Source organism: Hemitrygon akajei, chromosome 13, assembly GCF_048418815.1.
Source record: "Hemitrygon akajei chromosome 13, sHemAka1.3, whole genome shotgun sequence".
NCBI classification, from domain to species: Eukaryota; Metazoa; Chordata; class Chondrichthyes; order Myliobatiformes; family Dasyatidae; genus Hemitrygon; species Hemitrygon akajei.
Window position 1 is genome coordinate 1,531,062 of NC_133136.1, and position 26,632 is coordinate 1,557,693.

A 26,632-nucleotide genomic window follows, 5' to 3' on the forward strand; every position below is an offset into this window, starting at 1 on the left:
TGGATACATTTCTGGGTCCAGACAGGATATTCCCTAGGACCTTGAGGGAAGTTAGTGTAGAAGTAGCAGGGGCTCTGACAGAAATATTTCAAATGTCGTTAGAGAGGGGGATGCTACCGGAGGATTGGCGTATTGCTCATGTTGTTCCATTGTAAGGGTTCTAAGAGTAAACCCAGCAATTATCGGCCTTTAAGTTTGACGTCAGTGGTGGGTAAATTAATGGAAAGTATTCTTAGAGATGGCATATATAATCTGGATAGACAGGGATTAGGATAGACGGATTAGGAACAGTCAACATGGATTTGTGCGTGGAAGGTCATGTTTGACAAATCTTACTGAATTTTTTGTAGAGGTCACTAGGAAAGTTGACGAGGGTAAAGCAGTGGATATTGTCTATATGGACTTCAGTAAGGCCTTTGACAAGGTTTCACACAGAAGGTTAGTTAGGAAAGTTCAATCGTTATGTATTATTATTGAAGTAGTAAAATAGATTCAGCAGTGGCTGGAAGGGAGATGGAAGGGAGATGCCAGAGAGTAGTGGTGGATAACTGTTTGTCAGGTTGGAGGCCGGTGACTAGTGGTGTGCCTCAAGGATCTGTACTGAGTCCAATGTTATTTGTCATATATATTAATGATCTGCATGATGGGGTGGTAAATTGGATTAGTTAAGTATGCAGATGATACTAAGATAGGTGGTGTTGTGGATAATGAAGTAGGTTTTCAAAGCTTGCAGAGAGATTTAGGCCAGTTAGGAGAGTGGGCTGAAAGATGGCAAATGGAGTTTAATGCTGATAAGTGTGAGGTGCTACATTTTGGTAGGACTAATCAAAATAGGACATACATGGTAAATGGTAGGGCATTGAGGAATGCAGTAGAACATATTGATCTAGGAATAATGGTGCATAATTCCCTGAAGGTGGAATCTCATGTGGATAGGGTGGTGAAGAAAGCTTTTGGTATGCTGGCCTTTATAAATCAGAGCATTGAGTGTAGGAGTTGGGATGTAATGTTAAAATTGTACAAGGCATTGGTGAGGCCAAATTTGGAGTATTGTATACAGTTCTGGTCACCAAATTATAGGAAAGATGTCAACAAAATAGAGAGAGTACAGAGGAGATTTACTAGAATGTTACCTAGGTTTCAGCACCTTAGTTACAGAGAAAGGTTGAACAAGTTGGGTCTTTATTCTTTGGAGCGTAGAAGGTTGAGGGGGGACTTGATAGAGGTATTTAAAATTATGAGGGGATAGATAGAGTTGATGTGGATAGGTTTTTTCCATTGAGAGTAGGGGAGATTCAAACAAGAGGATAAGAGTTGAGAATTAAGGGGCAGAAGTTTAGGGGTAACACGAGGGGGATCTTTACTCAGAGAGTGGTAGCTGTGTGGAACAAGCTTCCAGTAGAAGTGGTAGAGGCAGGTTCGATTTTTGTCATTTAAAAGAAATTGGATAGGTATATTGACAGGAAAGGAATGGATGGTTATGGGCTGAGTGCAGGTAGGTGAGATTAGGTGAGAGTAAGCTTTCGGCACAGACTAGAAGGGCCGAGATGGCCTGTTTCTGTGCTGTAATTGTTATATGGTTATGGTTATATCTTATTTTCCCAGAAACTCAAGCCACTGCTGCTCTGCTGTCAGCTATGTCATCATCTGCTTCTAATATACTTTGACCATCTTCTCTCTTGTACTGCTGTAATTTCCTTTACTCCACTGAAATACTGCTATGTCAGACTTTTCTTTCTGCCTTTCAAATTTCAAGTTGAACACTATCATATTGTGATCACCACCTCCTGAGGGTTCTTTTACCTTAAGCTCCCTAATCACCTCCGGTTCGTACCATAACACCCAATCCAGTATAGCTGATCCCCTAGTAGGCTCAATGATGAACTGCTCTAAAAAGCTATTTCGTAGCCCTTCAACAAATTCGCTGTCTTGAGATCCATTACCAACCTGTTTTTCCCAAACTAACTGCATGTCAAAAGGGCAATGCTATGATGGTCATGGGAGATTTTAACATGTCTTTTCTATTCCTCGTTGTAATCTAGTCCACATCCTTGCTACTGTTGAGAGGCCTGTATATAACTACCATCAGGGTCCTTTTACCCTTGCAGTTTCTGAACTTAACCCAGAAGGATTCAACATCTTCTGATCCTATGTCACATCTTTCTAATGATTTGATGCCATTCTTTACCAGCCGAGCTATGCCACCCTTTCTGCCTACCTTTCTATCCCTCTGATGCCATATGTATCCTTGGATATTTCGCTCCCACCTTAGCCATCCTTCAGCCGTGATTCGGTGATGGCCACATCATACCTGACAATCTGTAATAGTTCAACAAGATCATCCATCTTATTTCGTATACTCTATGCATTGAGATATAACACTTTGAGTACTGTATTTGCTACTCTTCTTGATTCTGCATCCCTAATGCACTGATATTCACCCTGTTGGCTACAATTTTGTCCTATCATCTGCCTGCCCTTCCTGACAGTCTGACTGCATGCTGTCTTTGTTTTTTTTAACCATCCTTTCTATTGTGTGTCCCTTCACTCCGGTTCCCATCCCTCTGCCAAATTAGTTTAAACCCTCCCGAACAGCTCTAACAAGCCTGTCTGTGAGAACACTGGTCCCCCTCCACACCCCTGGTTCAGGTGCAACCTTTCCCTGTCATACCTCCCCCAGAAGAGATCCCAGTGATCCTAGAACCTGAAGCCATGCTCCCACACCTGCATCTCAGCCGTGCATTTGTCAGTCAAATCATCCTGTTTCTACTACCATTGGCGCATGGCACAGGTAGCAATCCAGAAGTTACTGGACAGCATTCCAGGGTGGGTATGCAAAATATGCATGACACAACAGGCTGGTGTGTTTGCGGACATTTTTAATCTCTCCCTTTCCCAGTGTAGAGTGCCCTCCTGCTTCAAAACATTCACTGTTGTCTCTGTACCTAACAAAGACCAGGGTAACATGTCTGAATGACTGGTGTCCTGTCACACTCACCTCAATAATAAGCAAATGCTTTGAGAGGCTGGTCAAGGATTACATCTGCAGCATGCTACCACCCACACCGGACTCCCTACAATTTGCCTACTGACACAGCCGATCGACAAATGACGAAATAGCCACAGCTCTACACACTGTCCTTATACACCTGGAAAGGAGGAATGCTACAGGGAAGAAATCATCTCTCTGACATAGTGGTGCCAAGAAAACAACCTCTCCCTCATAGTCGCAAAAACAAAGGAGCTGGTTGTGGATTACAGGAGGAATGGAGATGGGCTAACCCCTATCGGCATCAATGGATCTGGGGTTGAAAGGGTAAACAGCTTTTAAGTTCCTCAGCATCCACATCACGAGGACCTCACGTGGTCTGTACACACCAGCTGTGTGGTGGCAAAGGCAAAACAGCGCCTCTTTTACCTCAGACAGTTGAGGAGGTTTGGCATGGGCCCCCAAATCCTAAGAACTTTCTACAGGGGCACAATTGAGAGCATCCTGACTGACTGCATCACTGACTGGTATGGGAACTGTACCTCCCTCAATCGCAGGACTCTGCAGAGAGTGGTGTGGACAGCCCAGCGCATCTGTAGTTATGAACATTCCATGATTCAGGACACTTACAAGGACAAGTTTGTAAAAAGGGTCCATAGGATCATTGGGGACCTGAGTCACCCCAAGCACAATCTATTCCAGCTGCTACCATCCTGGAAACGGTACTGCAGCATAAAAGCCAGGACCTACAGATTCTGGGACAGCTTCTTTCACCAGGCCATCAGATTGATGAACTCACGCTGACTTGAGTGTACTCTATATTACATTGACTGTTCTATTTATAATAAATTACTATGATTGCACATTGCACATTTAGATGGAGATGTAACATAAAGGTTTTTACTCATGTATGTGAAGGATGTAAGAAATAAAGTCAATTCAATTCAATTAAGTGAGAATGCTGTTCTTGGACTACAGTTCAGCATTCAACACCATAATTCCTTCCAGATTTGATAAGAAGCTCAGAGACCTCGGCTTTTATCCTGCCTTGTGCAGCTGGATCCTGGACTTCCTGTCAGATTGCCGGCAGGTGGTGACCTCACGGCTGTGTCCTAAGTCCCCTCCTTTACTGTCTGTATACCCATGACTGTGTTGCCACCCAAGCTCCAATCTGCTAATTAAATTTGTTGATGATACTACATTGTTTGGCCTTATCTCAAATAATAACGAGGCAGCCTACAGAGAAGTCATCTCTCTGACACTGGTGTCAAGAAAACAACCTCTCCCTCAATGTCACAAAAGCAAAGAAGCTGGTTTTGGACTACAGGAGGAATGGAAACTGGCTGACTCCTACTAACATCAATGGATCTGGGGTTGAGAGGGTGACAACTTCAAGTTCCTTGGTATACACATCTCCGAGGACCTCACTTGGTCTGTACATAACGGTTGTATGGTGAAAACACCACAACAGTGCCTCTTTCACCTCAGACGGTTGAGGAAGTTTGGCATGAATTCCCAAATCCTAAGGACTTTTTACAGAGGCACAAATGAGAACATCCTGAGTGGCTGCATCACTGCCTGGTTTAGTAACTGTACTTCCCTCAATTGCAGGACTCTGTAGAGAATGGTGCCGACAGGCCAGCATATCTGTGAATGAATTTCCCACTATTCAGGACATTTACAGTGACGTGTGTAAAAAGGGCCCGAAGGATCATTAGGGACCCAAGTTACTCCAACCACGGACTTCCGGTTAAGATGGCGGTAGCTTAAGTCGCTAAAACTTGCTCCGCTCCATTTCATATACCTGCATTTATTTCTTACTCTTCCTCCCACTATTGAAGTTGCTGGCTGCACAATGAGTGTATCTAAGCCTACTAAATCGGCAAAAAAAGATACTCCTTCGGGAGCAACCTTGAGTGAAATTGTGTTGCTGTTAGAACAAACCCGACAAGATATGTTTTCTCGATTTAGTTTGTTGGAACTGAAACTGGATAAAATCAACTCTACACTGGAGAATCACGCTCAACGTTTATCACATGTTGAAGAAGTCACAGAGAAACTAGACCGTCGTTGTAAAGACCTGGAAAGAGTTTGCTCTACCCTAAAGGAGCATAATAGCAAGTTAACTCTTAAAGTTATGGACCTTGAAAGCAGGAGTAGATGCCAAAATCTTCGAATTCTCGGCTTGCCTGAGACTGTTGAAGGGGGATCTCCTGTCGAATTTTTCTCAAACTTTCTATGTGAGATTTTTGGAAGCGTAATACTTTCCAGTCCTCCAGAGATTGATTGAGCACACCGTATCTTTACATCTCGCTCAGCGGATGGCCAGAGACCATGTCCAGTGATAATTCACCTCCATCGTTACCAAATCAAGGATTTACTAATTGAAGAAGCTCGCTGACATAAAACGCTTCAATATAAAGGTTATGCTATCCGTTTAGTAGAGGACTATGCACCTCAAGTTATGAGTCAACGTGCTGAATACAGAGGAGTAATGAAAGTTCTCTACGATCATGGACTTCATCCGTCTCTCACCTATCCAGCCCGACTGAATCAAGCTTAGGAATGGCGATTTTAAACGTTTCGATTCGGTTGCAGAGGCGCAGGCCTTCATTGATAGCCAATCTGCTACTTCGAGTTCCTCAGATACGATATGATATGATTTTTTTTCTTTTCAGCCTTTTTTGTTTCTGTTTAGATAATGGTTATTTTTTTCTAATATTCTAATCTTTATTTCTATCTTTTTCATTATCCATTTAACTCAATATATTTCGATACGATGGATTTCTATTTTTCAGTATGGGCATTTTCATTTTCCTTAAATAGAGCTGATTGTGAAACTGTGTAATTAGACCCCTCTTAAAGGTCTTTGGAGACTTTATTTCAAAATGGAGTCGGTGTCGCATTTAAAAATTGATATCAATTCGTGAAGTGACGACGCCTTTGAATGGTTTTTTGTTTTTCTTTTCAGACTTCAGTCTCCAATTTCTACAAATCTTGATATTTTCTTTTTTAAATTTAAGATGTAGCTGTTGTCGCATCTATTTAATTAGTAGCTTAATTATGTTGCATTGTCCCATTGAAGTGCTTTTTTTCCATTTTCTCAATTTTAGTTTCTACCTTACGTAATTTTAGTTCTTTAAAGGTGATGATTTTTTTTTCTCCGGTTAGATTATTTTAACCTTAAGCAGCAGTTGATGCTGTACCTTTAAACTCAGTTTCGGGTTTGGATTAAATTCCTCTCGAATGGATTTTTTTTGGTGGTTTTTTTCCCTGTGTTTCAAGATGCTATTTGTGTGTTTTTTTTTCTTACTTTTATGATTCTGTTGGATTACTTACTTTGACGTTAAAGTTTTTTTTCTGTATAACTGAGTTTATAGATTATCTTTTTTTTGGTTTATCAACTCTAGTGGGAAGGTTGGGATAAAGTTTTTTTTAGACCATTATTATACTTTAAGATATACAAACTTTGAATGTATTGTTTTTTCTTGTTAAGGTAAATCTTTGTAACTCTTAAAGCTTTTTGGTGTTTATTTCCATTACTGTATCAACAGTTGGAGTGGAGATAATTAAGATGTTACCTAATTGGAAGTCAAGTAGGGGGTTAGTTTTTCTCAGGGAGAGCTTGCTGCTTTATATTTGCAGCTTTCTTCTTGTAGGTTTAGAGGGTGTGGGTGGGAACTCCAATGCTAATATGATATATGGAATTTTGACATATTTGTACTATACAGGATGTAATTTCATCCTGTTTTTTTTCTTCTATACTTTTGCCCCAGAATTACATATAAATTTCAGATATGGTTTAATGCCTGCTATCTTTTTTTTCTTATGTTCAATGGTTAGTCCATTGAACTTTGTCAGCTGGAATGTTCAGGGTTTGAATCATCCAGTTAAAAGGGGGAGAGTGCACATCTTAAACAGCTTAGAGCAGAGGTAGTCTTTTTACAAGAAACACATATTTGTCACTCAGATAATTCTCGTCTTACGGCACGATGGGCAGGACAACACTTTCATTCAACTTTTCAAGCCAAGGTGAGGGGCGTTTCAATTCTTATAAACAAAAATGTTTCTTTTGAGCTTCATAATAAGATATCTGATCCTAACGGTCATTTTATTGTTGTTTCGGGGAAATTTTATAATACACGGGTGGTCTTAGCCAACCTTTATGCTCCTAATTCGGATGATGTAGGGTTTTTTGACCTTTTTTTCTTCATTGCCAGAACTAAGTTCATACTCTCTTATATTGGGTGGTGACTTTAACTGTTGGCTGGATACAGTTTTACACAGATCTTCTTCTATCCCTAGACAATTAAGTAAATCTGCTTTATTTATTCAATCTTTTCTTTCTAATTATGGAATATCTGATACTTGGCATTTCTTTCATCCACATGAAAGAGATTACTTCTTTTTCTCACAAGTTCACCATACATTTACTAGAATCAACTATTTTTTAATTGATAATCAATTGATCCCATCCGTCCGTTCTTGTGACTATAAGAGTATATTGATTTCAGATCATGCCCCACTTACATTGTCCATAGTTCTCCCTGGCCTCCCTCAAGTAAATAAACACTGGCGTTTTAATCCAACCTTGTTGTCCGATAACGACTTTGTAAAATTTGTGGAGGATCAGATAACTTTCTTTTTAAATACCAATGCACTACCTGAAACCTCTAGTCAGGTGGTTTGGGACGCAATTAAAGCATATCTAAGTGGTCAAATAATTTCCTACACTGCAAATTTGAAAAGAAAGACTCACAAAGAACATTTAGAACTGATCAATCAGATTAAAGCTATAGACCAATTATACGCCCAGGTCAAGGATCCGGAGTTATACAAGAAAAGAATGGAGCTTCAAACTAAATTTAATCTTATTTCTACTTATCCGATTGAACGCCAACTTTTGGGCAGTTGGAGTAAGTTCTATATTCACGGGGATAAATCTGGTAAGTCCTTAATTAACCAACTTAGGCGCTCTAAAGCAAAACAACACATCACTAAAATTCGAATGAGTAATGGGAATATTAGTGTGGACCAGTCTGAAATTAATGATACATTCAGGAATTTTTACTCTCAACTTTATAGCTCTGAATCCTTTAATGGTAATACTACTGTTATGCAATTTTTAGATAGTTTAAATATTCCTAAACTTCTGATCTTAAACATAAATTGAATGAGCCATTATCCTTAGAGAAAATATCCTCTGCTATTTCTGCTTTGCAGCCTGGTAAATCTCCTGGTCCTGATGGGTTCTGTACAGAATTTTATAAATATTTTTCCTCATTGCTCTTATCCCAACTTAGTTTAGTTTTTTCTGATTCTTTTAAACAAAATAAATTGCCTGCATCATTTGATGAGGCTTGTATCATTCTTTTAGCGAAAAAAGGCAAGGATCCATTAGAATGTGCTTCATACAGGCCAATTGCTCTATTAAATGTAGATGCTAAAATTTTAACTAAAGTTTTGGCCCGTAGGCTGGAGACTATTTTACTCTTAATTATCTCTGAGGATCAATCTGGCTTTATTAAAAATCGCCTTCCCTTTTTCAATATTAGACATCTTTTTAATATTGTATATTCATCTTCATCAGGGACCCCTGAATGTGTTATCTCTCTTGATGCCGAAAACGCGTTTGATCGGGTGGAGTGGCACTATTTATTTGCGGTTTTAGAAAAATTTGATTTTGGATATAATTTTATTAAGTGGATTGAGTTACTATATTCCCATCCAATTGCATCAGTTTTGACTAATTCCCAGCAATCCCAACTGTTTGATCTTAAACGTGGCACCCGACAGGGATGCCCTTTAAGCCCTTTGTTATTTGATCTGACTATCGAGCCATTGGCAATTGTGTTTCGCAGTTGTACTGAACTGACTGGGATCTGGAGGGGCAGGTTTGAGCACAAAGTCTCTCTATACGCCGATGATTTGTTACTTTTTATATCAAACCCGACCACCTCCCTACCTTTGTTGTTTTCACTTCTCAATAAATTTAGTCAGCTATCTGGATAGAAACTTAACCTACATAAGAGTGAACTTTTTCCGATAAATAAGGAAGCACAAGAATTAGAATTTCACAATCTCCCTTTTAAAGTAGTAAACAATTGTTTTACTTATCTTGGTATTATCGTAACAAGGAACTATAATCGACTGTTCGATGAGAATTTCAATAATCTTTTAAATTTTACAAAGCAGAGATTAGCACAGTGGTCACCTCTGTCCATGTCTTTAATTGGGTGAATTAATGTAATTAAAATGTATATTCTCCCTAAATTTTTATACTTATTTCAATCTTTACCTATATTTATTCTTAAAGTTTTTTTTGATTCTTTAGATTCTATTATCTCGTCATACCTATGGAAGGGTAAACAGCCCAGACTCAATAAGGCTTATCTCCAAAAGCCTAAAAGAAAAGGTGGCTTGGCGTTGCCTAATTTTCGTTCATATTATTGGGCAGCCAATATTCGTAATATTATCTTTTAGTCCTACTTTTATAATCAGTCTGTTTGTCCAACATGGGTGGCAATGGAATTAAATGCTTATAAGAAATTATCTATTCCAACTTTACTTGGATTTGTTCTTCCTTGCCAACTGCCAAAATGTATTATTAATCCTGTAATCAGGCATACTCTGAGAATATGGGCTCAATTTAGAAAATACCATGGTCTTTATAGTTTTTCCCTCTCTAGTTCTATTTTATACAATCATTTATTTCAACCGTCTATGCAGGATTCCACATTCTAAGACTGGTGTAGGAGAGATATCAGGCATTTTGAAGATCATTTTATAGACAATCGGTTTGCGTCTTTTGAACAGTTGTCTATAAAGTTTAATTTACCAAATACTCATTTTTTTTAGATACCTTCAAATTAGACATTTTATTAGCCCTTTAATACCACGTTTTCCTGAACATCCTGATAAAAATGTTGTAGACTTGTTTCTTCAAATGAACCCCTTGGGCAAAGGCATAATTTCTACTATTCGTGTTAAATTTATGATTCTCAGACGAGCCCCTTGTGATAAAATTAAAACTGTTTGGGAGCATGACTTAGGTTTTTCTTTGTCCGACAAGGTTTGGGATTCAATTCTTAAATCCGTCAATTCAATCTCTTTATGTGCTCGTCATTGTCTCCTGCAGTTTAAAGTCGTCCACAGGGCTCATATGTCCAAAACCAAATTGGCGAAGTTCTATCCTGATATTAGTCCCTTGTGTGACAAATGCAAAGGTGGTGAGGCCTCCCTTTTCCATTTGTATTGGGCCTGTCCTACTCTGGAAAAATTTTGGAAAGATGTGTTTTTAACTTTATCTTCTATATTAAATTTTCATTTGGAACCTGATCCTTTGATCCCTTTTTTTGATATTCTTCGAGACCCTGACAAGCATTTGACCCCGGCTAAACAACGAACATTGTCTTTTGCCTCTCTTCTAGCCAGATGAGCAGTACTTCTTAAATGGAGAGATGTAGTTCCCCCTACCCATGCTCAATGGCTTAGGGATATTATGTCTTGTTTAGATCTCGAAAAGATTCACTACTCATTTTCTAATTCGGACATAAAGCTCCATAGGGTATGGGGATCTTTTCTCGAATATTTTCATAATTCTCACCTAGATTGACAGGTGTTTGTTCTTTTTTCCCTTGATAATCAGACCCTACATTTCCAGCTTTTTTTTGACTTTTGTTTTTTTCTTATCAGGTAGCAGGCTACCCCTTTTTTTTATTACAATATGTAGTTCTGGGGTAATAAAAGTGTATCTCATATAATGGTTGGCTTGGAGTTGGATAGGTGATGGATTGGATGCTTTTCTTGCTTTTTCTCTTTTTTTCCCTTTTTTACTATGGGTGACTTGCTCATTTGTTAAGACATGTATTAATGTTATTTTTGTTTATATGGCAATGATCTTTCTATATATATTGATTTTCTTTTCTTCGTTGTAGTTTGTAGAAAATTATAAATAAAATATTTTTTTAAAAGAAGTCACCCCAACCACAAACTGTTCCAGCTGCTACCATCCGGGAAATGGTACTGCAGCATAAGAGTCAGGACCAACAGGCTCTGGGACAGCTTCTTTCATCAGGCCATCAGACTGATTAATTCACACTGACACAATTGTATTTTTAAGCTATTGACTGTCCTGTTGTATATCTTACTGTACATGCTATTTATTACACATTACAATTTGCACATTGCACATTCAGATTTTTACATAACATAAAGATTTTTGCTCCTCAAGTCTGTGAAGGATGTAAGAAATAAAGTCAGTTCAATTTACTTACTACTCCAGACGGCGTACTTCTCGGCTTTCTGCTTAGTTCTCTAAATTCTCTCTTAAGGACCTCTTTGCTTTTCCTTTCTGTGACATTGATAGCAGTATGTGCCAAGACATCTGGCTTTCCCTCCCTATCCAAAATGCTGTGGATGTGATCTGAGACATCCCTGACCCAGGCACCTGGGAGACAACATATCATCTGGGTATCCCATTTATGTCCACAGAATCTCCTGTCTGTTCCTCTGACTATTGAGTCCTATATCACTACTTCTCCCTTCTTCTCTTTCTTCTCCCTCTTTCCTTTCTGCACCACGGACTCATAATCATGTCATGAGTTGAAGGCAGGAGAATGGGTTTGAGAGGTCTAATAAATCAGCCATGATGGAATGGCAGAGCAGACTTGAGTTGAATGGACTAATTCTGCACCTGTATCTTATGGTCTAAGCCTGAGACATGACGTTGATGGACATTGCAGCTTGGCAACATCTTTACTAGAACACGGTGGGCTAAAGGGCCCGTATTGCTCTGTGCAATGTTCCCTTTAAGGCAGTGGTCCCCAGCCACTGGGCTGCAAAGCATGTGCTACCGGGCTGCGAGGAAACAATATGATTTTGCAATATGAAGCGATATGAGTCTGCTGCACTGCCCGGTCCACGGCCTGGTGGTTGGGGACCACTGCTTTAAGGTATGTGCATGTGCACACATCTTTGTTACTAGCACAAATAGGGGAATCTAAACTATGCACAAAAGGTTGCCTGCCTCTACCTTGTTGGCACGTTAAGTATATTTCATGATTGTACGCAATCATATTTCCTTTTCCAGTTTCTGAAGTGGTCAGTGTTGATAATGCGGAGTTAACCATATAACCATACAATTACAGCACAGAAACAGGCCATCTCGGCCCTTCAAGTCCATGCCGAGCACTTACTCTCACCTAGTCCCACCGACCTGCACTCAGCCCATAACACTCCATTCCTTTCCTCTCCATATATCTATCCAATTTTAATTTAAATGACAGTATCGAACCTGCCTCTACCACTTCTACTGGAAGCTCGTTCCACACAGCTACCACTCTCTAAGTAAAGACGTTCCTCCTTGTGTTACCCCTAAACTTTTGCCACCTACCTCTCAACTCATGTCCTCTTGTTTGAATCTCCCCTACTCTCAATGGAAAAAAGCCTTTCAACATCAACTCTATCTATCCCCCTCATAATTTTAAATACCTCTATCCTCAACCTTCTATGCTCCAAAGAATAAAGACCCAACTTGTTCAACCTTTCTCTGTAACTTAGATGCTGAAACCCAGGTAACATTCTAGCAAATCTCCTCTGTACTCTCTCTATTTTGTTAACATCTTTCCTATAATTTGGTGTCCAGAACTGTACACAATACTCCAAATTTGGCCTCACCAATGCCTTGTACAATTTTAACATTACATCCCAACTCCTATACTCAATGCTCTGATTTATAAAGGCCAGCATACCAAAAGCTTTCTTCACCACCCTATCCACATGAGATTCCACCTTCAGGGAACCATGCACCATTATTCCTAGATCAATATGTTCTACTGCATTCCTCAATGCCCTACCATTTACCATGTATGTCCTATTTTGATTAGTCCTACCAAAATGTAGCACCTCACACTTATCAGCATTAAACTCCATCTGCCATCTTTCAGCCCACTCTTCTAACTGGCCTAAATCTCTCTGCAAGCATTGAAAACCTACTTCATTATCCACAACGCCACCTATCTTAGTATCATCTGCATACTTCCTAATGATCATCCAGATCATTAATGTATATGACAAACAACATTGGACCCAATACAGATCCCTGAGGCACACCACTAGACACCGTCCTCCAACCTGACAAACAGTTATCCACCACTACTCTCTAGCATCTCCAATCCAGCCACTGTTGAATCCATTTTACTACTACAGTATTAACACCTAAAGATTGAACCTTCTTAACTAACCTTCGTGTGGAACCTTGTCAGAGGCCTACTGAAGTCCATATAGACAACATCCACTGCTTTACCCTCGTCAACTTTCCTAGTAACCTCTTCAAAAAATTCAATAAGATTTGTCAAACATGACCTTCCACATACAAATCCATGTTGACTGTTCCTAATCTGACCCTGTCTATCCAGATAATTATATATACCATCTCTAAGAATACTTTCCATTAATTTACCCACCACTGACGTCAAACTTACAGGCCTATAATTGCTAGGTTTACTCTTAGAACCCTTTTAAACAATGGAACCACATGAGCAATCTACCAATCCTCCGGTACCATCCCTGTTTCTAATGCCATTTGAAATATTTCTGTCAGAGCCCCTGCTATTTCTACACTAAATTCCCTCAAGGTCCTAGGGAACATCCTGTTAGGACCCAGAGATTTATCTGCTTTTATATTCCTTAAAAGCACCAGCATTGCCTCCTCTTTAACCGTCATAGTTTCCATAACTTCCCTACTTGTTTCCTTTGCCTTACACAATTCAATATCCTTCTCCTTAGTGAATACTGAAGAAAAGAAATTGTTCAAAATCTCCCCCATCTCTTCCGGCTCCACACATAGCTGTCCACTCTGATTCTCTAAGGGACCAATTTTATCCCTCACTATCCTTTTCCTATTAATATAACTGTAGAAACCCTTTGGATTTATTTTCACCTTACTTGCCAAAGCAGCCTTGTATCTTCTTTTAGCTTTTCTAATTTCTTTCTTAAGATTCTTTTTACATTCTTTATATTCCTCGAGCACCTCATTTACTCCATGCTGCCTATATTTATTGTAGATCTCTCTCTTTTTCCTAACCAAGTTTCCAATATCCCTTGAAAACCATGGCGCTCTCAAACTTTTAACCTTTGATTTCAACCTAACAGGAGCATAAAGATTCTGTACACTCAAAATTTCACCTTTAAATTACCTCCATTTCTCTATTACATCCTTCCCATAAAACAAATTGTCCCAATCCACTCCTTCTAAATCCTTTTGCATCTCCTCAAAGTTAGCCTTTCTCCAATCAAAAATCTCAACCCTGGGTCCAGACCTATCCTTCTCCATAATTATATTGAAACTAATAGCATTGTGATCACTGGACCCGAAGTGCTCCCCAACACATACCTCCGTCACCTGACCTATCTCATTCCCTAGCAGGAGATCCAACACTACCCCTTCTCTAGTTGGTAATGATTTGTCTGTAGATTATAGAACTGGCTTATTTATACTGTTTTCAATTGAAGCAATTATTGATTTACAATATCTATTTCCAAAGAAACTAAAGGCACAAAGTGCAAAAGAACTGCTAGTTCATTTAAAGTGGAATGGCTGCATGAAATGGTAGAAACTGTTACACCGAAAGCTTATGAGATCAGGAACATGCAGCTGTGAGAAATATTTACGTACAATACAGAAACTGGTGTTACCTACGTGTATTGTCGCAATGCAGAAATTGCTGGAGAATTTGCAAATGGGAAGAAGAAGTGTGATATTTAGAAACTTCTCAAAGCATCATTTTGCAAGCAAATCACATATGGATGATGTGCAAATTTTATGTTTTGTTTGACCATTTCAAACAACTTCAACATTTGAAAAGATTGATATTATTACATGCTGTTGCATATTATTTGAGAAATAGGACTTATTGATGTGTATTATTTTATTTCTTTAAACAAGGAACAACAAACTGGACTTGATAGTTTATTATCCTTAGAATAGCTTCAGATTTAATTTTCCGCTTAAAAATTCAGTGCACATGTTGTTACTGGGCAAAAAAGTGCAGAGCCCAAGATTTTTGAGCACTCTGGTCATTACAAATGAGAGGGAACTTTAGTTCTGTGTTCTGAATTATATTTTTGAGGAATGCAGTTATGCCTTTGTCTGTTTTCTGAACAGTAATAGCTAAGATACCCATAAGGAATTGCTTCAAAACATTATCATAAACCGTCTGTTCTGTACTCTTGTTTGTGTAGTTGCTTTGAAAGTGGCTATCCTTTAACCATGCTGTGCTCATATGCTATTAACCATTTGCACTTTGGCCAGATTTATATTCCTGTCTGTATATTTTCAGGAATTCCTTCAGCATCATGGAGAAAGACAGAAACAAGAAGCTGCGGATCTGTGTTGCTACATGCAATCGGGCAGATTATTCCAAACTGGCCCCAATCATGTTCGGTATCAAGGAACAATCTGATGACTTCGACCTAAAGGTTGTTGTATTAGGATCTCATTTAATTGACGATTACGGGTAAGTAGAAAAGCATATATTTTGTGTCAAATTTAGGCAGCTTGTAGGCATTCTGCTTTCCTAACACTCTCCCTGCAACTATTGACATGAATGTTTGGAGCAAACATCTGACTTGTGTATATACAATCTGACTTTTGTGTCTGCAATTTCTGGGGTGCCTAGGTGCGACTCGAGTAGCGGCAATACACTGAATGGATACGATTAAATATTCCTGTTTCAGCCTGATACAGCTAAAAAGCACAACTGCTTCCAAGGTCAATACAGTCAACAAAGATATCTTAATGCACTTAAATGAACTATTGTTGCTCAAAACTGATGGAAACAATGCAGATTATGGTCGGAAGCACCCACGTAGGATACCTCGGAGGAAGCGTGGGTGTAGAGTTGGGGTTACAAGTGTGTTTAAGGAAACTGGGTTTCGAACTCCCTATACCGACTGTCTTGCTGGCAAACGTGCAGTCTCTGGTGAATAAAATTGATGATCTCAGAGCCAGGGTGCTGAATCAGAGGGACGTTAAGACCGCGTGTGTCCTTTAACGGAATCCTGGTTAACCCCTTAGTACTGGATGCAGTGATTCAGATCGACGGGTTTACTATACACTGTCAGGATAGATCTACAGAATCTCTCAAAAGCAGAGGTGAAGGAGTATGTCTCATGATCAACTCTTCTTGGTGCACAAAAATATCAATGCTATCCCAATTCTGCTCACCAGACCTGGAATATCTAGCAGTAAAGCGCCGTCCTTTTTACCTACCACGGGGGTTCTCTGGGGTCATTTTGGTAACAGTTTATATTCTGCCTCAGGCCTATGTCAAGCAGGCTTTAGATGATCTGAGCAATGGGATCAACATGCACGAAACAGCGCAGCCTAACACCTTCACCATCATTTTGGGAGATTTTAACTAGGCCAGTCTGAAAAAAAATCACTAAGCAATTACCATCAACAGATCACTTGCAATACCAGTGGAAACAACACACTGGACCATTGTTACACCACCATCAAGAATGCCTACTGTGCTATTCCACGCCCTCACTTGGGAAGTCTGATCACCTGGCTGTACTTCTACTCCCTGAGTATAGGCAAAGACTGAAGACTGTAGCAGCACAGTAGTGAGGACCAAGAAGGTATGGACAAGAGAAGCACAGGAGCACCTACAGGACTGCTTTGAATCTGTGGACTGGACTGTATTCAGGGATTCATGTTTGAATCTGGATGAGTATGCTGCAGTTGTTACCGACTTCATTAAAACCTGTGTGGATGAGTGTGTGCCCACAAAGACTTACTGTACATTCCCAAACCAAAATCTGTGGGTGAATCAGGTGGTACGTCGTCTGCTGAAGGCTAGATCTGTGGCATTCATGTCTGGCGACCCAGACCTGCACGAGAAAACCAGGTATGATTTGCGGAGGGCTACTTCAAGGGCGAAGAGAAAAATTCAAATGAGGTTGGAGGTGACATCGGATGCATAGCAACTTGGCAGGGTCTGCAAGACATACTTCCAACAAAGCGAAACCCAATAGCATGAATGGCAGTGATGCTTCACTACCAGATGAACTCAATGCCTTCTATGCACGCTTTGAAAGAGAGAACACAACTACAGCTGTGAAGATCCCTGCTGCACCTGATGACCCTGTGATCTCCATCTCAGAGGCCAGTGTTAGGCTATCTTAAAGAGAGTGAACCCTCTCGAGGTGTAAGGTCCTTATGGAGTACCTGGTAAGGCTCTGAAAACCTGTGCCAATTCAAGGATATTTTCTCACTGCTATGGGTGGAAGTTCCCACTTGCTTCAAAAAGGCAACAATTATACCAGTGCCTGAGAAGAATAATGTGGGCTTCCTTACTGATTATCGCCCGGTAGCACTAACATCGACAGTGATGAAATGCTTTGAGAGGTTGGGCATGACTAGACTGAACTGCCTCAGCAAGGACCCAATGCAGTTTGCCTATCATCACAATAGGTCAATGGTAGACGCAATCTCAATGGCTCTTCACATGGCTTTAGACTACCTGGACACCACAAACACCTATGTCAGGATGCTGTTCATCGACTATAGCTCAGCTTTTAATACCATCATTCCCACAATCCTGATTGAGAAGTTGCAGAACATGGGCCTCTGTACCTCCCTCTACAATTAGGTCCTCAACTTCAAGGGCAAGGATCCAACTGCAGAGCGAGATGCTACTTCAGTAACACGGGGCTACTGCACAGGACCGAAAGAAGCTGCAGAAGGTTGTAAATCTAGTCATCTCCATCTTGGGTACTCGCCCACAAACTACCCAGGACATATTCAAGAAGAGGCGTCTCAGAAAGGCAGTGTCCGTTATCAAGGACTTCCAGCACCCAGAGTATGCCCTTTTCTCACTGAGGGTAGGAGGTACAGAAGCCTGAAGGCACACACTCAGTGATTCAGGAACAGCTTCTTCCCATCTGCCATCTGATTCCTAAATGGACATTGAATCTCTGGACACTACCTTACTTTTCTTTAATATACAGTATTTCTGTTTTTGCAGGTTTTTTAAATGTATTCAATATAGTATACTGTAATTGATTTACTTGTTTATTACTTTTTAATTTAATTTATTATTATTATTACTATTATTATATTTTTCTCTGCTAGATTATGTATTGCATTGAACTGCTGCTAAGTTAACAAATTTCACATCACCTGCCGATGATAATAAAGCTGATTCTGATTCTACAATGTCTGTAAAAAGTATTCACCCTCTCCTTGGAAGTTAATCACAGTGGATTTTTTTTTGGCTTTTTTGACATGATCAACAGAAAAAGACACTTTTGTGTCAAAGTGAAAACGGATCACTACAAATTGATCTAAATTAATTAGAAATATAAAACACAAAATAACTGATTGCATAAGTATTCGCCCCCTTCTAGTCAGTATTGGGGGGAAAGGGCAACCTACCTGTAAGGCTCTAGCACGGAGTCTGGAGCTGTGACTGAGAAGGGTAGTGAACTGAAGAACGTGGCAGCAGTGATAGGGGACTCTATAGTCAGGGAGGCGGGTAGGCGATTCTGTGGATGCGAAAAAGAAACATGGATGTCAGTTTGCCTCCCAGGTGCCAGGGTCCACAATACCCTGAGCAGGGAGGGTGAGCAGCCAGAAGTCGTGGTACATATTGGTACCAATGACATAGGAAGAGAAAGGGAGGCGGTCATAGAAATATAGAAAAACTACAGCACAATACAGTTCCTTCGGCCCACAATGCTGTCCCAAACATTTTCTTACTTTAGAAATTACCTAGAGTTACCCATAGCCCTCTATTTTTCTGAGCTCCATGTACCTGTCAAGCAGTCTCTTAAAAGACCCTGTTGTATCCGCCTCCATCACCATTGCCGGCAGCCCATTCCATGCACTCACCACTCTCTGCGTGTTTTTAAAAAAAAACTTACCCTGACATCCCCTGTGTACCTACTGCCGAGCACCTTAAAACTGTGCCCTGTTGTGATAGCCATATCAGCCATGGGAAAAAGCCACTGACTATCCACATGATCAATGCCTGAAAACAGGCATAGATGCCTGTCCTGAAAACTTAATACATGGAATTAGGAAGGAAGTTGAGAAGCAGGACCTCAAAGGTAGTAATCTTGGGATTGCTGTCTGTGCAATGTGACAGCGAGGATAGGAATAGAATGAGGTGGCAGATAAATGAGTGGCTGAAGAATTGGAGCAGGGGGCAGGGATTCAGATTTCTGGATCATTGGGACCCGGTCTGGGGCAGATGGGGCCTGTAGAAAGGGAACAGGTTGCACTTGAATCCGAGGGGGACCAATATCCTTGTGGGCAGGTTTACTAGAGCTGTTGGGGGTGGTTTAAACTACAAATGTTGTAATATGGCAGGGGATGGGAACCAGTATGACAGAGGTGAGGATGAGCCAGCAGGTTTACAAGTAGATAACGGGTGTAATGTGAATGTAAGAAGGACAAGCCAATATTTGGATACAAATGCAGAGAGTGCAAAGAGTTAAAATGTACCACAGAGACAAAATTCAAAAGGGCGAAGACTCTAGGACTGAAGGTGCTGTGTTTAAATGCATGTAGCATTCGGAATAATGTGGATGAACTTGTGGTGCCATTAGAGATTGTTCGGTATGACGTGGGCATCACTGAGTCGTGGCTGAAAGGAGGCCATAGTTGGGAGCTAAATAAAGCTATACTTTGTATTGACAGGTCAGGCAGGAAGGCATAGGCGGTGGTGTGGCTCTGATGGTGAGAGATGGAATTACATCTTTAGAAAGAGATGAGATAGGGTCAGAATCTTTGTGGGTGGAGTAAAAAATTGCAAGGGTGAAAAAAGCATGGGAATTGTACATGGACCTCCAAGTAGTCAAGATGTAGATTACAAAGGGAATTGGCAAAGGCATGTAATAAAGGTAATGTCACAAATGCAATGGGGGACTTCAGTATGCAAGGAGATTGGGAAAATCAGGTTGGTGTCGCATTGCAAGAGTGAATTTGTTGAAAGCTTATGAGATTTTATTTTAAGAGTAGTTTGTGCTTGAGCTGGCTCAGGGAAAGGCTATCGTAGTGTGGTAAACCATGTATATAGGTAGCAACTAGGTTATCTGTCTGGACATGCCCCTCTGCTGACTGCTCCTGTGGCTCCTCCCACAGACCCCTGAATAAAGGCAATTGTGTCACTGCTCCTCCCACAGTCCAGGACAGATATACAGTATGGATGTGGATCCATTTTATTGTTAATAAAAGCCTTTCAGTATTTACTCTACTTCCAGTCTTTTGGAGTAATTGATAGTGCATCATGTAGATTGGGTGATGTGTAATAACTCAGATCTGATTAGGGTGCTTAATGATTGAATTCATACTGCAGTTTGAGAGTGAGTAACACAAGTCACTTATCACAATGGAATAAAGGAAATTACAGTATGAAAGAGGAACTTGCCCAGGTGAATTGGAGGGGGATACTGTCAGAGATGATAGAGCAGAGATGGCTGAAGTTTCTAGGAATAGTTCACAAGGTGCAGGATAGATGTGTTCCATAGATGAAGTTGTTCTCAATGGGCAGGGCTAGACAAGTGGTTAACAAAGGATGTTAAGGAGACTAATGATAAAATAAGTCAAAGTCAACGTGGTTTCTGTGAAAGGAAATCTTGCCTGATATATCTGTTAGAATTCTTCAAGGAAGTAATAAGCAGGGTGGACAAAGGAGAGGCAGTGGATGTCATTTACTTGGATTTTCAAAAATTATTTGATGAGATGCCGCACCTGAGGCTGCTTAGCAAGATAAAATCCTATGGCGTTACAGGAAAGATACTGGCATAGGTAGAGGAATGGCTGACGGGCAGGAGGCAGCAATTGGGAATAAAGGGGGCCTTTTCTGCCATTGACCAGTGGTGTTCCTCAGGGTGGTCAATATTGGGACCACTACTTTTCCCATTGTCAGTGATTTGGATAATGGAATTGATGGCTTTGTGGCAAAGTCTGCAGTTAATACAAAGACAGATGGAGGTGTAGGTAGTGCTGAGGAAGTAATACAATTGTAGCAGGTCTTGGTCAAATTGGAAGAATGGGCAAAAGAATGGCAGGCGGAATACTTAGCACAAACCCGCTTGCCCAGGTAGACCCTTTGTTTCAGCAGCTCCACTGAACTCATATCTGCATACCTCGACTCTGTCTTAACCCCCCTCCCCCCCCCCCCCCCGATTCAGTCCCTTCCTACCTAACTCCGTGATACTTCACATGCTCAGGATCTTTTCAATGATTGCAAGTTCACTGGCTCTATCATCTTATTTTCACTATAGACGTCCAGATCGTATACACTTCCATCCCCACCAGGAAGGCCTCAAAGCACTCTATTACTCTCTGGACACCAGACCCAACCAGTTCTCTGCCACCACCACACTCCTCCATCTAGTAGAACTTGTCCTCACTTTTAATTATTTCTCCTTTGGCTTCTCCCACTTCCTTCAAACAAAAAGTGTAGCCATGGGTCCCAGCTATGCCTACCTGTTTGTTGGCTATGTGGAACAGTCTATGTTCCAAGCCTACACTGGTGTCTGTCCTGCACCTTTCCTACGCTATATCGATAACTGCGTTGGTGCTGTTTCCTGCACCTATGCTGAGCACGTTGACTTCTACAACTTTGCCTCCAACTTCCACCATGCCCTCAAATTTACCTGGTCCATTTCTGGCACCTCCCTCTCCTTTCTCGATGTCTCTGGAGTCACCTTATCTACTGATGACTATTATAAACCAACGGACTCTCACAGCTCAAATGAGAAAATCTGCATATGCTGGAAATCCGAGTACACACACAGTATTCTGGAGGACCTCAGCAGGCCAGTCAGCGTCTATGGAAAGAAGTACAGTTGATGTTTTGAGCTGAAACCCTTCAGCAGGACTGGAGAGAAAAAGCTAAGGAGTAGATTTGAAAGGTGGGGGAGGGGAGAGAGAAACACCAGGCAATAGGTGAAACTTGGAGGGGGAGGGATGAAGCAAGACCTTGGAAGTTGATTGGTGAAAGAGTCAGAAGGCCATGGAAGAAAGAAGGGTGGGGGGAGGATTACCAGAGGGAGGTGATGGGTAACATGAGAGACACAAACGAGAAAATCTGCAGATGCTGGAAATTCTGTTTGGGTAGCCTCCAACCTGGTGGCATGAACATCGATTTCTCAAACTTCCAGTAATGCCTCCACTCTCCCCTTCACCTTTTTCCATCCCCTTGTCCCTCTCTCATGTGTAAGCCTACAGGAGGAGAGGCTGTACTTGATCTGGTATTGGGAAATGAACCTGGTCAAGTGCCAGGTCTCTCAGTGGGAGAGCATTTTGGAGATAATGATCATAATTCTATCTCCTTTACCATAGCATTGGAGAGAGATAGGAACAGACAAGTTAGCGATTAATTGGAGTAATGGGAAATATGAGACTATCAGGCGTTACGAACCCTGTAACTGGGTTACTTACCAGCAAAGATAGAGACGTCCGTTGGAGTCTGGTGATACTATTTTTAACAGTATTTATTAGTAAAAATACACAAAAATAATAACAATACAAATATACAGATAATATACGTCATCAATATTAAACCTAAAAGTGCAGGTATAATAATAATAAGAAACAAGCTCTATCGTTGTCTAAGGGATAATGAATTGTCCGATGGAAATCTAAAGTTCATTTCAGTTCATACAGGCTGCAGCCATTGTTTGTTTGTCGCTGTGTTGCAATTGTTGGAGAGAGAGAGAGAAGTAGAAGAATAACTTGCCGACTTTCCTTGGTACGGTCTTGATCCGTATCTGTCCTTTAGCTAGACTGTTCCGTGGAGGACTTGCCACCCAGGCAGGGATGGACACACACACAAGCCCCCCACCAGTCTCGTACGTTTCTCCTGGTGTGTCTGAGGGGTGTTCCCCAGACCCCTCTTTTATCCTCACTCACGGGGTCTCAGATGTCAATCAGGTTGGGATGATGCAATCCCTCAACCAGACCACTCTGGTTGTCCCCTGAGGGGTTTCAATGAATAGTACAGTACTCAATACACAATTCCTTCTCCAAGAGACAATAGCAGTAATCAGTGGTTCTGTTCTGCTTTGTTAGGAGGCATTCCACCTTGTTGAGTATTCTGCGTCTCTCTCTCTCATTTCCTGACATGCTGTGTATCTCTCTCATTTCCTGAGTCTCAGACCCGAAATAATAGCGATCTTGCGATTCTCAAAAAGGAGGGGGCGACTTTGCACCCTTCGGCCCATCAGAGTTGCTCCACATTCGTAACACAGGCAAGAACTTGGAAACAGATGTTCTCAGGGAAATGTATGGAAGAAATGTGGCAAATGTTCAGGGGATATTTGCGTGGAGTTCTGCATAGGTCCGAGTCCATAGGACACTCAAAGCTGCTGCGCAGGTTGACTGTGGTTAAGAAAGCATACAGTGCATTGGCCTTCATCAATCGTGGGATTAAGTTTAGGAGCCAAGAGGTAATGTTGCAGCTATGTAGGGCCATGGTCAGACCCCACTTGGAGTACTGTGCTCAGTTCTGGTCGCCTCACTATAGGAAGGATGTGGAAATCATAGAAGGGGTGCAGAGGAGATTTACAAGCATGTTGCCTGGATCGGGGAGCCTGCCTTATGAAAATAGGTTGAGTGAACTTGGCCTTTTCTCCTTAGAGTGACGGAGGATGAGAGGTGACCTGATAGAGGTGTTGATTGTGTGGATAGACAGAGGCTTTTTCCCAGGGCTGAAATGGCTAGCACGAGAGGGCACAGTTTTAAGGTGCTTGGAAGTAGGTACAGAGGAGATGTCAGGGGTAAGTTTTATATGCAGAGAGTGGTGAGTGCGTGGAATGGGCTGCCAATGATGGTGGTGGAGGCGGATACGATAGGGTCTTTTAAAAGACTGCTTGACAGGTACACAGAGCTCAGAAAAATGGAGGGCTGTGGATAACCCTGCGTAATTTCTAAAGTAAGGACATGTTCGGCACAGCTTTGTAGGCCGAAGGGCCTGTATTGTGCTACAAGTTTTCGGTCTTTCTATATTTCTAAATCTACTCCTCAGCTTTTTTTTTCTCCAGTCCAGCTGAAGGGTCTCGGCTTGAAATGTCGACTGTACTTTTTTCCATTGATGCTGCCTGAACTGTTGGGTTCCTCCAGCATTTTGTGGACTCTCACAGCTACCTGGATTATACCTCTTCCCATTCTAGAACGAAGGAGATGTCCTCCTTTTTCAAGGAAAAGGCTTCCCTTCCTCAACCATCAATGCTGCCCTCAACCACATCTCTTCCATTTCAGTCATGTCTGCTCTTATCCTATCCTGCCACCCTACCAGGGATAGGGTTCCTCTTGTCCTCACTTACCACCCCATTAACTTCCGTGTCCAGCACAAAGTTCTCCAGATTTTCTGCCATCTCCAACTGGATCCCACCAGCAAGCACATCTTTCCATCCCCCCACTTTCATAGAACATAGAATAGTACAGCACATTACAGGCCCTTCGGCCCACAATGTTGTGCCGACCCTCAAACCCTGCCTCCCATATAACCCCCCACCTTAAATTCCTCCATATACCTGTCTAGTAGTCTCTTAAACTTCACTAGTGTATCTGCCTCCACCACTGACTCAGGCAGTGCATTCCACACACCAACCACTGTCTGAGAGAAAAACCTTCCTCTAATATCCCCCTTGAACTTCCCTCCCCTTACCTTAAAGCCATGTCCTCTTGTACTGAGCAGTGGTGCCCTGGGGAAGAGGCGCTGGCTGTCCACTCTGTCTATTCCTCATAATATCTTGTACACCTCTATCATGTCTCCTCTCATCCTCCTTCTCTCCAAAGAGTAAAGCCCTAGCTCCCTTAATCTCTGATCATAATCCATACTCTGTAAACCAGGCAGCATCCTGGTAAATCTCCTCTGTACCCTTTCCAATGCTTCCACATCCTTCCTATAGTGAGGTGATCAGAACTGGACACAGTACTCCAAGTGTGGCCTAACTAGAGTTTTATAGAGCTGCATCATTACATTGTGTCTCTTAAACTCTGTCCCTTGACTTATGAAAGCTAACACTCCATAAGCTTTCTTAACTACCCTATCTACCTGTGAGGCAACTTTCAGGGATCTGTGGACATGTACCCCCAGATCCCTCTGCTCCTCCACACTACCAAGTATCCTGCCATTTACTTTGTACTCTGCCTTGGAGTTTGTCCTTCCAAAGTGTATCACCTCACCCTTCTCCGGGTTGAACTCCATCTGACACTTCTCAGCCCACTTCTGCATCCTATCTATGTCTCTCTGCAATCTTCGACAATTCTCTACACTACCTACAACACCACCAACTTTTGTGTCATCTGCAAACTTGCCAACCCACCCTTCTACTGTTACGTACCCCGTAACTGGGTCACTTACCAGCAAAGATAGAGAGGTCCGTTGAAGTCTGATGGTACTATTTTTAACAGTATTTATTGGTAAAAATACGCAAAAATAATATCAATGCAAACATACAGATAATATACGTTGTCAATACTAACTCTAAAAGTGCAGGTATGATAATAATCAATAAGAAATAAGCTCTATCGTTGTCTAGGGGATAATGTATTGTCCGATGGAAATATAAAAGTCAGTCAGCTCATGCAGGCTGCAGCCTTTGGTTGGAGTCAAGAGAGGGATTTTTGAAACTTGCCAGCTTTTCATTTTTATGAGGTCGATCTTTCGAAATTTCGTTGGTGGTGGCCTCTTCTTTAGCTAAACCGTCTTCTGTGGTAAGGCCGCCAATCCCAGGCAAGGGAAAGGACGCACGCGGGCCCCACCGGCTGTCGCTCTTAAACGCTGTCACGGGATTTCTAGCGTTTCTCCTGGTGCGTCTGAAGGGGTTGTTCCCCAGACCCTCTTTTATCCTTACTCACGGGGTCTCAGATGTCAATCAGGTTGGGATGATGCAATCCCTCAACCAGCCCACTCTGGTCATTCCCTGAGGGCTTCAATGAATAGTACAGTACTCAATACACAATTCCGTCTCCAAGAGACAATGGCCGTTATCCGTGGCTTTGTATCGCTGAGGGGCCAGGACATTCCAAAACCTTGAGGATTCTCTCTCATTTCCTGGGTCCCAGACCCGAATTAATAGCGATCTGCGATTCTCAAAAAGGAGGGGGTTACTTTTTACCCTTCGGCCCCTCAGAGTTGTGGCACATTCGTAACACTACCCCCACATCCAGGTCGTTAATAAAAATCACAAAAAGTAGAGGTTCCAGAACAGATCCTTGTGGGACTCCACTAGTCACAACCCTCCAATCTGAATGTACTCCCTCCACCACAACCCTCTGCCTTCTGCAGGCCAGCCAATTCTGAATCCACCTGGCCAAACTTCCCTGGATCTCATGCCTTCTGACTTTCTGAATAAGCCTACCGTGTGGAACCTTGTCAAATGCCTTACTAAAATCCATGTAGATCACATCCACTGCACTACCCTCATCTATATGCCTGTTCAGCTGCTCAAAGAACTCATCAAACTTGTTAGACACGATCTGTCCTTCACAAAGCCATGCTGACTGTCCCTGATCAGACCATGATTCTCTAAATGCCCATAGATTCTATCTCTAAGAATCTTTTCCAACAGCTTTCCCACCATAGACGTAAGGCTCACTGGTCTATAATTACCCGGACT

At 41.6% G+C, this 26,632-nt stretch overlaps 1 protein-coding gene across 3 annotated transcripts in view; it reads left to right on the forward strand.

Annotated features, from left to right (window-relative positions):
• Positions 1-26,632, forward strand: part of gne (glucosamine (UDP-N-acetyl)-2-epimerase/N-acetylmannosamine kinase) — a 164,787-nt gene that overhangs the window by 34,170 nt on the left and 103,985 nt on the right. For all 3 annotated transcript variants that reach the window (XM_073064022.1, XM_073064023.1, XM_073064024.1), the window contains exon 2: positions 15,331-15,507. In XM_073064022.1, coding sequence (XP_072920123.1) covers positions 15,347-15,507 — 161 coding nt within the window. In that variant the 5' untranslated portion in view covers positions 15,331-15,346. The remainder of the gene's footprint in view (positions 1-15,330; positions 15,508-26,632) is intronic.